Below are 14,507 nucleotides of genomic sequence, written 5' to 3'. Positions count from 1 at the left end.
TAATCTATCTCAGATCACTTGGTCTGGGGAAAGTTGGCTGCCATGTTGTGAGGATACTCAAGCAGTCCTTTTAAAAAGATTCACATGGGCAGGCACCAAGGTCTCCTGCCAACTGCCACGTGAGTGAACCATCATGGAAAAAAACCTGACCAGCCCAGCCAAACCTCAAGCCCTCAGACGCATGGAGCTACGATAGATGTCTTGATTGCAACTTCCTGAGAGATCCTGAGCCTTAAGCATCCAGCTAAGCCATGCCTGAAATCCTTGAAATTCATTATAAGAAGCAAAATGTTTATTTTTAAGTTGCTAAGTTATGGGGTTATTTATTATATAGTAACATAGCTATTACAAAAGACTGTGTGCTCAGGTCTGTCTCTTTGCGATCCCATGGACTGCGGCCTGCCAGGCTCCTCTGTCCATGGGGTTTTTTTCAGGCAAGAATACTGGAGTGGGTTGCCATTTCCTCCTCCAAGGGAATCTTCCTGACCCAGGGATCAAACCCATGTCTCCTGCGTTTTCCGCACTGGCAGGTGGGTTCTTTACCACTGCGCCACCTGGGAAGCCCATTACAAAGGACTAGTGCCTTCTTTTCTCATCTTCGTCTTTCTAGGGCTTTGATCTCCTTTTAACAAAAGACCATTCTCTTCAATATACATATCAAAGACAGAAGCACCATCAAAGTGGGACAATTTCTCCTTCTCTCATCTTTTAACTGGTCCACTCAGCGCACTGACTGTACCCGACCCCTAACCCTGTCACAAGAACTGTAAGGCTCTCCATTCTTATTTATGTTCCTGCCTTAAAATGAGCAGCACTTTCTAATAAATTTCATCTTATTCTGACCTCTAATCTTCCTGATACAAATTTTTATTCGGCTGTGACACTAATGCTTGTTTATCCCTCATTCGTTGTACATTTTTCTCTTTCTACAAACCCTTTTAAATCTGAGGTCCTTTTAGAACTAAAGTCATTTCTTTATACCTTACTTCTTTCTGTCATCAGGATCTAACAACGCAACAGTTAAAGCTATATTTCTGAGATTTTTAAGAAAACTGTCTTGAATACTCTTTCCTTCGAGATTTGTGAGACAAAATAACCACATTATAAAAAGGTAAAGAATGAGCTAGCTCTTCACTCAAAATTTAAAAAACCCACACTCTCGATGTATGGCAAAACCAATACAATATTGTAAAGTAATTAGCCTCCAATTAAGATAAATTTATATTAAGAATAAATAAATAAGAAATAAAAATAAAAACCCACACTCTTCCTGAAAGGATACCAAGAATACTTCCAATGGTCAAAAAATTTTCAAATTCATGCAGTAAGTCAGAACAACAGATAATTAATTATGGCACAACAGCTTTCAGGACTTTCAGCAGAAAAAGAGCTCATTTTTTATACAGCATGTATAGTCAGTCACCAAAGAGCCTTTCATTAAGCAAATCTCATTTAAAGGGGAAAAACTAATAAGCTTTCACCAGGGAAATATCATTGATAATAAAAGCTGAAACTGTGTCTAGTCATATGTGATGATTTAAGAAGATGTACATAAATCGCGTGGACCTTTCCTTGCAGGTTTACCCAATACAGTCCCTGAGCTGCTCTGATTCTACTCTAAGCCCTGCTGGGACTCTTGTTCTCTAAGTCACGGTGAGTCAGGAACAGCCTGCTGTTCATTTGAAGATGCTTTCTCAAAGGATCTGGTTTTCTTTATTAGGACTGGAGAAGGGTGGTCAAATTATAGTGGAAACATACCTCAGAGACATTGGGGATTTAGTTTCAGACCATCGCAATAAAGTTAATATTGCAATAAAGTGAGTCATACACATTTTTTGGTTTCCCAGTGCATATAAAGGTTATGCTTCCACTGTGCTGTAGTCTATTTCTAAAAAACAATGTGTGTACCTTAATTAAAAATACTTTATTGCCAAAAAAGGCTACCCATCATCTAAGCCTTCATCGAGTTGTAATCTTCTTGCAATAGTAACATCAAAGATGATTATCACAGATCACCATGATAGAATGATAATAAAGAAGTTCGAAATAACCTAAGAGTTACCAAAAAGTGACTTAGAGACACGAGTTGAACAAATGCTGCCGGAAAAATGGAGCTTGCTTATCTCAGGGTTGCCGCAAAACTTCAGTTTGAAAAAAAAATGCAATAACTGTAAAGTGCAATAAAGTGAGGTATGTCTCTATTTGTCTTCTTTATTCTGGTCAAATGCTGTAACTCGTCCTTCAGAGTCTATTTCTCTCAGGAAGTAAGGCTAGGGGAGTAGCTATAAAGGTCACTGTCCCCAGAAATCATTACTGATATTATGGTTTCCCTCTGTGACACTACATTCTAGAAGTTACTGTGTCCTGGTATTTCAGATATGAAAGTCAAGGAGAAGTCCTTTTCCTTAGCTGTGATTATACAAAAGCCGTTTCTCTACTTGTTTCCAAGTGACAACAGTGATTGTGTAAAAAACAATGCCATCAATTGAATGACATGATGGGACAATCTTGGAAGGGTCTTCTAAGTTCAGGAAGAATAACAATATAATTTGGCACAGTAGATTCAAGCATGTGGTCTCAGAAAGTGTGATGATGAAGAACCAAAACTAATGCTATTCAATAGAAAACGTAGGGGGAAAATTGATCCACATTTCCAAAAGGCTCATTACAAGTGCAAAAAATACAGGGCATATGTATATCTTAATACACACGCAGCAAATAAAGTTATTCAGAAACATACCTGAGTTAGAGTCTCCCTCACTTTCTGAGAATTCTTTCCCATCTATGGCCCTCTCCTGGCGGAACTCAAGTTTTACAACAGTGTAAGAAAGGAAGACTGGCCCCGGTCATTCTCTCATCCATATAGAACTATTCTCCTCTTTGCAAATGGATGTGCTCCAAACCTTTCAAAACCCATCCTGAAGTCCATCTCCAGCAATACACCCCTCGGTTAATGGCCCACCTGCTCACATTCCAAACATCACAAGATGGTTTACACTTTCTGTTGCTTTGAATTTCCCTGTCTTTCTAATTCCATCTCATCTTTCTAAATATGCAGTGTGGTTCTTCGATGCTACTTCAAGTTCCTGAGAGCAAGGACCTTATCACTTCAACTCTTTCAACCCTCCAAAGCAGCTGAGGGGTCTTCGTAAAATAACAAAAGGAGCTATTGCCAATGTTACAATGGGGACTTTAGAAAAGGCTTCTTCCCATCTCTATATATCCACTAACGCTTAAAACAAATCGCTTTCATTTAAGAATGTATGGAGAAGTCCATTTCATGTTTAAAAAAAAAAAAATTCTTCAGTGGTGTTACCTCTTCCTGGGTATTTCAGTAGGAACATAATGGCCCTGTGTGCCCAATATAGCAACTTAATAAAGCTTATTGAGTCAGTGCTTCTAATTCACACTGTATGCCTGTGGATGAGAAGCATCTCTTCCTTTAAAAATAAAGTAGGAAGTGCCATGAAAAAATGGCCCAAGGCAAAGGACCAACCCGAGCCGGTCTCAGACGCAGTTAGAACGGAACCAACCCTCAGCCTTGGGTCCTACCAGTGGGCTGAGCAGGCCGGGGATGTGTCAATTCCCTGTTCCTTGAAATTCACTTGTGTGACACAGGCAATAAGGAAGACGTTAGGCGAGCTGAAGCTGTGCCTGACTTACTGTAATTTATGTCTCTGAAAAGCCCTACAGAAAGGGATCATAGAATCAAGGAGATCGGCTGTCAAGATCTGTCACTCCACAGTCCCTGATGCCCTGTTAATTACACTGCAGAGGCATGAAGAAGCCACAGGCAGACTCTGAATTTCTCCTCTATGACGGTGGTTGGAGGCAGATGCAACCTGAACCTGAGCTGGAAGAAAGAGGGGCAGGCTCCTGCTTCTGGCCCTGCTGCTGGCTGCATCTGAACAGGGGATCAGAGGTCAACAACTCCTAGCATTAACATGTCCCTGTGAGGTTAGCGCCCTGTTCCGAGATTACTGCAGGGCACGTTATGAGGATACAAGGGAAAATATGGGTAGGGTTGCACTCTTGGGAGTAAAATATTCCCAAAATATATACCGAGATTTGCCAATCCAGTTAACTTCTCTCCTCTCTCTGATCCACTGAAAGCAGTGGTGCTATCAGTTGGGTGAGGTTGTGCATGGGGTCAAAACCAGGCATGCATATGTTTCTGTTGTGTGTAAAAGTACATTTGAGACCTAGGTTCAATACAGAACAAAGGTGAAAATGCGTTTCTTCTTAATGCTCGGGAAATTACAAAAAAAGAGAAGTGTTCATACTGGTGTTAATGGGAATTTAAAGTAGCATAAAAAATAAGGGACTTGTATGGACAGTTAGGCATGGAACTTCTGCTGTGTTTTAGACACTCATCAAGAATAACCATATACAACTCACAAAAGATAAAACGGAAATATTTCTGGGCTCTAAAGATATTCCAATTCCGCTATTTTTAGGAAGGCACATCTAACAAGAACTGAAGTTTGAGCCAGGTTCAGTTAGAAACGGAACATCCAGATGCCAAATAAGAAAGGAAGAAACGAGACGCTCCTAGAAGTAACCAGGTCGCCACCAGCTGAAGTCTACATCTGTGTAGGTCTCCATTTTTCCAGGAAGGATAGGGTCTCTAGAACCCTCTCCACTTAAAAAAAGAATTAAAAAAAAAAAAAAAATCCCAAGCATTGGAAGGGCTCCTTTTCATTGTTTCAAAAGGAACGCTCAGACAGAATTAAAACAAACAAACAAACAAAAAAAACACACCTAATTAGGGACTTGGGAAATGAAGTGTAAGGGAAAACAAGGGAGAGTTTTAAAGTTTGGTTTCCACGGTCCTTTCGCATCCTGCTTCTCCAACCTTGCAATGCGGAAGGACTGACCCCGGAGAAAGGGGCTGCGTCTGCGTAAGCGCGGGATGCGGCGGGGAGGAGGGTACCCGGGTTATACCTGGTCGAGTGGTCAGTCCTCGGTCGGCAGCAGGGCGGGCATCAACAGGCTCGACTGGGTACAGGAAGCAAGACACACAGAAAGCAAACAAGACAAATCGAGATGGTTAAGTTGTGGCTCCTGAACACAGCGCAGGGAAAAAAGCATGTGCAATACACAAGTCATATATAAAAAAAGGAGCAGCTAGAAAAGAACCACAGTTAATCTCCAGCATCAAGGATGGGAGGGGTACCACTTCAAAAGGCTTATCGCTATTGATGTGCCAATCCTGCTCCTTAAGTTTTCCAATAAAAGCACTCACCAGGACACGCGGCAACATCAAAGGAGAGGGGCTGGTGAGAGTGGGTTTTCCTCCCAGTGAGTTTAGAGATAGTTTCTTGGCTTTTGATTAGAAATAAAATACATGATGCCCAGTCCAGTGGAAAATCTTAAAGATAACTCCTTTTACAACTGTCCAACCTTATCTTATTTTACAGTTAATTAACTACAAAAGGACTCTGTTAAATCCCCAGGGGAAATGCAAATAGGAATTTATCAGGAGAACAAAGCTTCACCACATAATCTGCCATTTAGCGAATGAAATTTGTTCCCAGTTTGAGGGAGGCAGAGGTAAGCCAGAGTTTATCTCCCTCTCTGTTTTTTTTTTTTTCCTCTCCGTATTTTTAAAGACTGGTTTCTATTTAATAGATGACATACCGTTGAAATGTATGAAGTGAGAGTATTTCCTTTTGTGTTTGTCGACTTTCACAATTTTGGGTTTGACCCAAAGAAAACACTGAAGGAGGCACAATAGTGTCCACTATTATTTACCATTAGCTGGTATTTCCAAAGTGCTTCTGGTTCTCAGAAAATATTAACTTGAACTTACCCTGGTCTTTCAAGAAATGGGCAAGGGAGAGAAACAAAGCTTTTAGGATTATCAATGGACAAGGGGACAGTGAAGCCAGGTCGCTTGTTGTTCTTTAGTCGCCAAGTCATGTCTGACTCTTTTGTGACCCCACGGACTGTAACCCCCCCGCCCAGGCTCTCTGTCCATGGGATATCCCAGGCAAGAATACTAGAGTGGGCTGCCATTTCATTCTCCTTCTTCCTGACCCAGGGATCGAATCCACGTCTCCTGCATTGGCAAGTGGATTCTTTACCACTGAGCCACCTGGGAAGCTCGGTAAAGCCATGAAGGAGGGATAAAGCCTCTTGGGTGTGGCCCTGGAAATAGAAAGGTAGGAAAATAAGAAAAAGTGAGCAGTGGTGTACGTAGGAAGAGAAGCTGTCCTGGACGGGATGTCATTTGGATCAGCAGTTTCAACAAGACCATACAGCTTAGGGATGCATACAGACCAGGCATTCAAAGATGGGATTATATGCCCAAGTCAATTTTGAATGCCACACATTGGCAGGAACAGTGAGGGAGAAGAAAATGGCAGCAAGCCAAGTCTTCAGAACAGGAGAAAAAAATGTTGCTGAGAATACAAAGACATTTGGATACAAAAGGTGATTTGGTCCTTTATCACGCAGCCTGGCAGCACGAGAGGGGAAAGGGGGGCGGAGACAGCCAAACCTGATATTTATAGTGTAAGTGGCCAAGGGCGAATGACCACATCCAAGGCTGTGTTTTTAATAAGTAAAATATTAATAGAAATAATAACTCTTACCTTCTCATTGTAACGAGGAAACAAAAACTTTTTAAAATCCATTTCAGATTGCAATACTATAAAATTGCATTTATTAAATATCCTACTTATGAATTAATCTATGACACCTATCGTGAGGATGACTAATACTCTGTTCACTATCAAATGAAGACCTACTTCCTTCTGCAACTCACAAATACATGTGAACAATGCTGTTTCTCTGTATTTCATCCTTTTTCCGTTGCATAAGGGACTTTATTACTCCTTATAAAATGGTGTTCACGGAAGGATTATTGTACTTTTTGAGGACTTCCTGATGACAAGATGCCTAAATGGTGCTTCAGTTGAAGAAAAAGATACCAAAATCACAGAGCAAAACCTTCATCAGTGGTTAACTCATTAGCAACTGTAACTCAGGGGAAAGCAGTTGAGTTTGTGGTTTAAATCTCAGTTGAAGACCTGGTAGTCAGTCTCGGGGTCCATGTTAATGCCACCACTTGTTCTTTCTGTGTTCCTGGGCAAATGTCATTCTTCTGAACCTCACTTCTGTCACAAGGAATCTAGGTTTTCCCAGGGCTGAAACATGCACACGTATGCCAAAGACCTTTACAAATGATGAAGCCCTATTCCTTAATTACTCAAAGGAATATGGAAACACGTCAACTGTGCATAGAAAAAAGCCTGAAAGATGCTACCGCAAAAAGCTATCATTAATTTATTCTGGGTGAGAGATCACGCCTATAAATTTCTCTGCCTTTTTCTTTGAAGGTGCATGTATTATTTGAAAACAATAAATACTTTTTCTGTTTTTTGGGAAGATAAACAACAATCATTTTAGTGACGTAAACATTAGTTTAACAATTGAGGCTGATTTAATATGAATAAATATTCAAAAAATACGGTATTCTTGTGTTCAGTGATCAGACACCTATGCATTTTTAAAAAGATAATCACATCACTCTAAAAAAAATACGCTGACAAGGAGTGTATTATTCCCAATCCAAAATAAATATTTCTAATTTTTCAAATAGACCATTTACTTCTTGAGCCAGAAAGTAACTTTAGTATAAAGTAACTTCAATAGTGTTCAAAACATGTTACTTTGACTGTGTAGTAAATTAAACATAAGAAACATAAAAACTTTAGCAGAAATGTGTTATTTCACTGCCTGTAGCAGCTTTGCATCATGTAGTCCCCTACAAAAAGAGAGAAATAGAAGGATAGCAACTCAAGGACTTCTGAGTTTGTTGGTTCTGGTGTTCACTGTATTAATAATAAACCAATTCTAAGCTAAACGTTGCCCAGCATAAACTCTCCTCCCCACCAGTCCCAAGGTGATAGAAGGGCAACAGGAAACCAGTTTTACACGTACATTAAGAGGGGCCTGAAAAGGCTTAGCTTCCAGGTTTGATGAAGGACATTATTTAATCTCATTTTCCCCATTTTAAAAGTGCTTTGTTCATTGCTGCATTATGGCTAAGTGAAAATGGACCAGGGGGCTATTTCTTGATGCAATCACGCACATCTGGTCTTATAAGACCTCCTGTGCCTCTGGAGGAATATTAGAGTACTCTGTGTATGGGTTACATACAGACAAGCTGACCGCTGGCCACAAAGACTTTCCAGGAGCCACTGCATTTTCCGGATCTTCAGCCTGGCCTGTTCAGGCAGTCATGCAAATACAGAACAAACACAAATGCTATCCACACAAAAGCTTTCAGCCAGATGATTTCATGATCCGTGAGAACAACCGTTTTAGGAACAACAGCCTCACTTTGGTTTAGCCATTTCAGTTTTGTGGCTCAGAAAAACCACAGAATAAAAATCCCTGAAGGCAAATCGCAGCTGGTCAAAGAGCTTAAAATATTGGAAAACTGTTCTGTGATACACTTATTTTTTCAATATAAATTAAAAGAACGCCTGGGTGACTGACCCTCTCTGTGGATCTGACTGATTGTTCTTGAGAAAAACAACAAATTCTGGTAGGCCTTTGAAGCTCTGATGATGATAAGGACTGCAGGAACAATGAGAGGAAATCCTCTGAGAATTTTAGATATTTTCAATAGCCCTGTATAGGAGCACATGTCGGTGAGATAAGCAAGGAACGAGGCTCTGGGGAGAGGGAGAAGAGGAATATAGGGAGAAAGAGTGAGATTTTAGGACTATTATATGGTTTGTTACATTCATTAATTTTAAGGGTACCGTAAGTCTTCTACATATGAACCTTTCAGTGGCAAACTTTCAAAGAAGTGAATGTGCGGTTGCATATTGAGTCGCGTAAGTTAGTTCACGTGTCTGGAGTACACGGTGCAGGCGGATCCTCTACAGGTGGCTGTGCTTTTCTGTAATTTACTGTGTGGTACAGGATAGAGTTCAGTAGTACAGTATCTTTATTTCAAGCCCAGGGTGTCCAGAAGCAAGTGTAAAAGCAGCTGGTACTGCTGTACTTTTCAAGGTACTGTGCTGTAAGGTGAATGTGTTTTCTTTTTTTGTTTGTTTGTTTTACTTAATTCAGTGATGTTTGGTGCTGCTGCTAAGTCGCTTCAGTCGTGTCTGACTCTGTGCGACCCCACAGATGGCAGCCCACCAGGCTCCCCCGTCCCTGGGATTCTCCAGGCAAGAACACTGGAGTGGGTTGCCATTTCCTTCTCCAATGCATGAAAGTGAAAAGTGAAAGTGAAGTCGTTCAGTCGTGTCCGACTCTTAGCGACCTGATGGACTGCAGCCTACCAGGCTCCTCCGTCCATGGGATTTTCCAGGCAAGAGTACTTTTTATGAATTGTGTGTCACTCTTTGTGACTCCATGGACTGTTGCCCACCAGGCTCCTCCGGCCACTGGATTTCCCAGGCAAGAATACTGGAGTGGACTGCTATTCTCTTCTTCAAGGGATCTTCCTGACTCAGGGATCGAACCTGTCCTCCTGCATTGCAGGCAGATTCTTTACTGTCTGAGCCACCGGGGAAGCCCCTTTTATGTATTATTTGTGTGAAATGTATTATACATCTATTACAGTACAGTACTATATAGCCAATGGTATTAGTTTGGTACCTAGGCTAACTGATGAACTTACGAACGAACTGGATTTATGAACATGCACTCAGAACGAAACTCCCGTTCATATGTAGGGGACTTACTATGTACTGTTTAGCTCATAGGGTGACTCTCTGAGACAAGCTGGTAAAACTTCTCTAATAAGGTCCTGGTTCGATTTTTTTAAAAAAAGAAAGCTACCCCTGAATGTTTCCTACATTTCAAGCACTTTACTAAGAGCTTTTCATACCATCTTATTTAACGCTCACACCCTTTGAGTTAGCTATTATTATCAACTTCATTTTACAAACTAGGAAACAGTCAGAGACACTTTGTGACTTGGCCCAGATCACACAGCTGGGATTTAAACTCTGATGCACAGCATTCTGGAGTGTGGGATGGCGGGGAATGTGGAGGTCTTTTGGATTGCCACTGTGATAGAAGGAGGGAGGATATTAACGGCATTTAATAGTTGGGGACCTAGGATGCTAGACAGAATGCACAGGGCAAACTCATACAAATAAACACTGTCCTGCATCCCACACAGCTTCCTAAACTCCTGCTGCACTTTCTGTTGTTGTTCATGTTAGTTGCTCAGTCATATGTGACTCCTTGTGACCCCATGGACTGTAGCCCACCATGCTCCTCTGTCCATGGACTTCTCCAGGCAAGAATATAAGAATACTGGAGTGAGTTGCCATTCCCTTCTCCAGGGAATCTTTCTGACCCAGGGGTCAAACCAGGGTCTCCCACACCGAGGGCAGATTCTTGACCATCTGAGCCACCAGGGAAGCCCTGGACATTTATGTATTGATGATTATGTGAGCCCAGAACCTCACTCAGCTTTACATGTAAACACAAATCATTTCTGCACAGTTCTTACTGTAACCTGGATCTTCCCAGAGCCCACCAAAGGATAATATGAAGAAAAACTTTAATTTAGGACCTCCGTATCAGTCTGCATCTATATTTGTTACATCCATAAGGGGGCAGACACTTGACTGCTATGTTTTCCACTGGTAGTCAAGCCTGAACACTTATTGAAACATTTACTTTGACGTCCATTATATTTACTAACCCCCTAAACACTGTCAGCTCATTTTAAGATTCATTAAGGAGACTTTTCAACATTTAGAAAAGGAGGGTTGGTCTGATGATGGTGAAAACCAGAACTCAGACTCTGAGATCTTAACTATTATTGCCTCCAATATTCTTCTGCAAGAATTTGCTGTTGTTCAATAACATCCTTATTTAATGAGAATATTAGCTTTTTTAACGAAGCCAACAAAGGTCCATCTAGTAAAGGCTATGGTTTTTCCAGTGGTCATGTATGGATGTGAGAGTTGGTCCGTGAAGAAAGCTGAGTGCTGAAGAATTGATGCTTTTGAACTGTGGTGTTGGAGAAGACTCATGAGAGTCCCTTGGACTGCAAGGAGATCCAACCAGTCCATTCTGAAGGAGATCAGCCCTGGGATTTCTTTGGAAGGAATGATGCTAAAGCTGAAACGCCATTACTTTGGCCACCTCATGTGAAGAATTGACTCATTGGAAAAGACTCTGATGCTGGGAGGGATTGGGGGCAGGAGGAGAAGGGGACAACAGAGGATGAGATGTCTGGATGGCATCGCTGACTCGATGGATGTGAGTCTGAGTGAACTCCGGGAGTTGGTGATGGACAGGGAGGCCTGGCGTGCTGCGATTCATGGGGCCGCAAAGAGTCGGACACGACTGAGTGACTGAACTGAACTGAACTGATGTAATTTTTAATCACGATCATGTATATGTATATGAATACATATAGGGTCAAGATAAAATACTCAGGGCATATGAAGGCAGATTTATTTAACTGTTGGTACTATTTATGTTATTAATATAATAAATGCAAAGTTCAATTTCCTTCATTAAAGACAACCAAGGAAACATGTAGGCTGATATTCACATATGAAGCAGTTAAGCTCTTAATACTTGACAGAGAAAGGGAAATTTTGAAATTCAGGGAAGGCAACACCTTCAGGGATTATTATAACTTTTTGCTATTCTCTATTGTGCTGTGTGGAGCTACGCACTGCACTTCTTTGTCTTCACTAAATTTGAAGAGTTAACATAAACAGGGCTACAGTATCTTTATCTTCATTAAGCTTTGCATGATTCACATTTTTAAAGGAAATACCGAAGATTACAACAAACATCAACGTTAATATCTGTGAATTAATTTCACTCTGCTGCTAATTCAGCTTCTGTTGTTAGCTTTATAAATCTCTTCCCATAAACTTTACCCATAAATAAATTACAATTTATAGTCTCTGTTACTTGTGTGTGTGTTCATAAAAATGATTTAGGTAAACTCTAAAGTACGCTTTATCCTACTTTTCCAAAATCAATACATAACTGAAAATATTAAATGGGAACATTTCATTTATGGAAAATACATACTTAAAAGATATGTGAAAGGTCTTAAATTATAAGCAATTGATAGGCAATTCTTTATAATTTTAGAAGCACACTGGAGATGAATAAGTTCTCAGTGGCAGGGGTAATTTTTAATAAAAATAGAGAATAATCTATGTATTTAAGTTTTTCTCTTAAAAGCTAAAACCTGGACATAAATGACAAACTACACATTTAACACTATTTGGTATAAAAAGGGCATAAAGGACTGCAATTTGCTACTAAAGTTTGTGAGACCTCATACATGTTACCTATTTTTCTGTCAATTGAACAACCCATTATCTTAACAAAAAAGAGGAAATCTTGTGTGCGTTCTATTTACAAAATGAGATTGGACATTTTTCGCAAACAATTCTCATTTGAGATTGAATGATGAGGATTTTAAATGACCAAAATATATTTATCTTTAAAAAAATGACACAAGTAGCATTCTAGTAATAATACAATTTCATAAGTCACCCAGCTCTGATACTAAATCTCCTTATATTTTTTCCATGTTAGAATTGTTTTTATAAATGGTAGTCTTAATTATTTTTATATTATAAATAACATTGCTGTTTGTATCTGATATGATTACCAAAAGGTACCTTTTTCCAAATGAATAAAACAAATTTGTGGTGATTACCCCTCTTATGAAAGCAGTCTATGTTAAAGATTTTTTGCAATGGTTCTTAAAGAAAGTTGCTCCAGTGCACTTAAGATCTAAAACTGGATTTATATTTAGTCGGAGGAGTGCCTGACTATATTTTGAGGTATCCATACTACAAATATCCATATTACAAATATTGCCATCAAAAGTCGTCACTTAAACAAAGAAGAATGACAGATAAAATCCTGTGTTCTTGAAAAACAAACTATTAGTATCTCAAAATCAAGGTGTTCCCCTGTTTGAAATTTCATACTTCTGGAACATGTAATGGAATAAGAACTAAAAAATTCTCTCTGCCCAATAGATACTATTTGAAAAGTTTTGCTAAGAAATCCCTGCGAAAGAAGGTATATATATAATCCATTGTGCCAGTTTATTGACAGAGAAAATCTTGTTTCTTTGAATTATCAAAGGAAGTAACATTAAGATTAATGTGCTTTTTAATTTTGACAAATGCTTTGTATTTAACTTTCTAAACCTCAAACTGTGTTAACTCTTAAGCAAAATTACATTTCATGACCTGAGTGTTTCTCTATCTTTGCCTTTCACATTTAATGCAATCTGAAATTTAATGCACTAAAATGAATAACCGACGAGGACCTTTTGGGTCCCTTTCAAACCTCCATTTATACAGGCCCCATCGAAATTTCTCTGTCCACTGAGTGAACTGCGATTTCCGTAATTCCATCACCTGTTTTCTTTGAAGGTGGGCATTTGAGGCCACTGTCTCAAGGACACTAACTGGATACTGTGCTTTCATTCCAGAACCAACAAAATACTTCTTGGTGAGAAAGCATTAAAAAAAAAATTCATATAGAAAGTCACCCTTTAGGAATGTGAGAGAGATTACATATGTACCAGACTACTGTTGTTCCCTCTTGGGCTTCTTACCTTCGTTTTCCGTGTTGGCGGGCACAGAGTCAACCCCGAAAGGATGCCAGGGCTGGAGGTCGTCCAGGCTGAACTCGCCATTCACGGGAAGAAGCTCCACGGTGGTTTTGGTTTCGGTCAAAGATGGCATGAGAGCATCATTGCCGTAGCTGATCCTCGGTTCACTGATTATGTTGGCCAAGACATCGTCCGAGTAGTTCTGTTCTTTCTGCAGCAGCTCATCTAAACCAAACAAAAGCCATGTCTTGGGTGAGTAACAGCAACAATTACAACAGAAGCAGTGGCAGCAGCTACCGCTTGCTGTCTGCTAGGCACGATTTTATTTATGATGTTGGTACTGTTATCACCTCCACCCTATAGACAGGAGAACTGAGGCACACGGTAGATAAGCCACTTATACAGAATCACAGCTAGCAATGCCCAAGGTGGGATTTGAGCCCTGGGAGGATGGCTTAGACCAAGGTGGATGCTCTGACCAGGTGCACCACTTCCCCTAGTGAGAAACCTGGAAGGGTCCTTCCCTCCAGACACAGGTAGATTCTCCTAGTTGACAGGGATCATAGAGGAATGGATAGGATGCTTCGGTGGGGTGTTTGCAGTGCACTGGGCTTAGTAAGCCAGATATAGTTTCTTTCAAGCTGAAGGACATATCTGGTGAATTTCTAGTCTTTCCATGAACATGTTTAAGAACAAGAAAAGCGTAAGTAACAGGCTGCCTGCTTGTTCCACTCCTGAACAGTTCTCATTGTTTTGCCTTGAAAACAATCCGTCTTCCTCAAATGCTCCCAGGGGCTGCATGATACGTGTTCTGAGGCAACAAAGCAACAAGCCCCTAGCCCTGCCGGGTGTGGCCTTGCAGACATGAAGCTCTGTGCCAGCCTTCTCTTCTGTGGGGTACACAGCCCTGCCTGCC

General features: G+C 40.4%; 1 protein-coding gene across 1 annotated transcript in view; it reads right to left on the bottom strand.

The window, feature by feature from the left end:
• The window catches only part of APP (amyloid beta precursor protein), a 312,665-nt gene that overhangs the window by 18,319 nt on the left and 279,839 nt on the right, over positions 1-14,507 (bottom strand). The window contains 2 exon segments of the mRNA XM_070367423.1: positions 4,945-4,998; positions 13,595-13,816. Coding sequence (XP_070223524.1) covers positions 4,945-4,998; positions 13,595-13,816 — 276 coding nt within the window.

This window comes from Bos mutus, chromosome 1 (genome assembly GCF_027580195.1).
Source record: "Bos mutus isolate GX-2022 chromosome 1, NWIPB_WYAK_1.1, whole genome shotgun sequence".
NCBI lineage: Eukaryota > Metazoa > Chordata > Mammalia > Artiodactyla > Bovidae > Bos > Bos mutus.
This window is presented reverse-complemented; position numbering and strand designations above follow the sequence as displayed.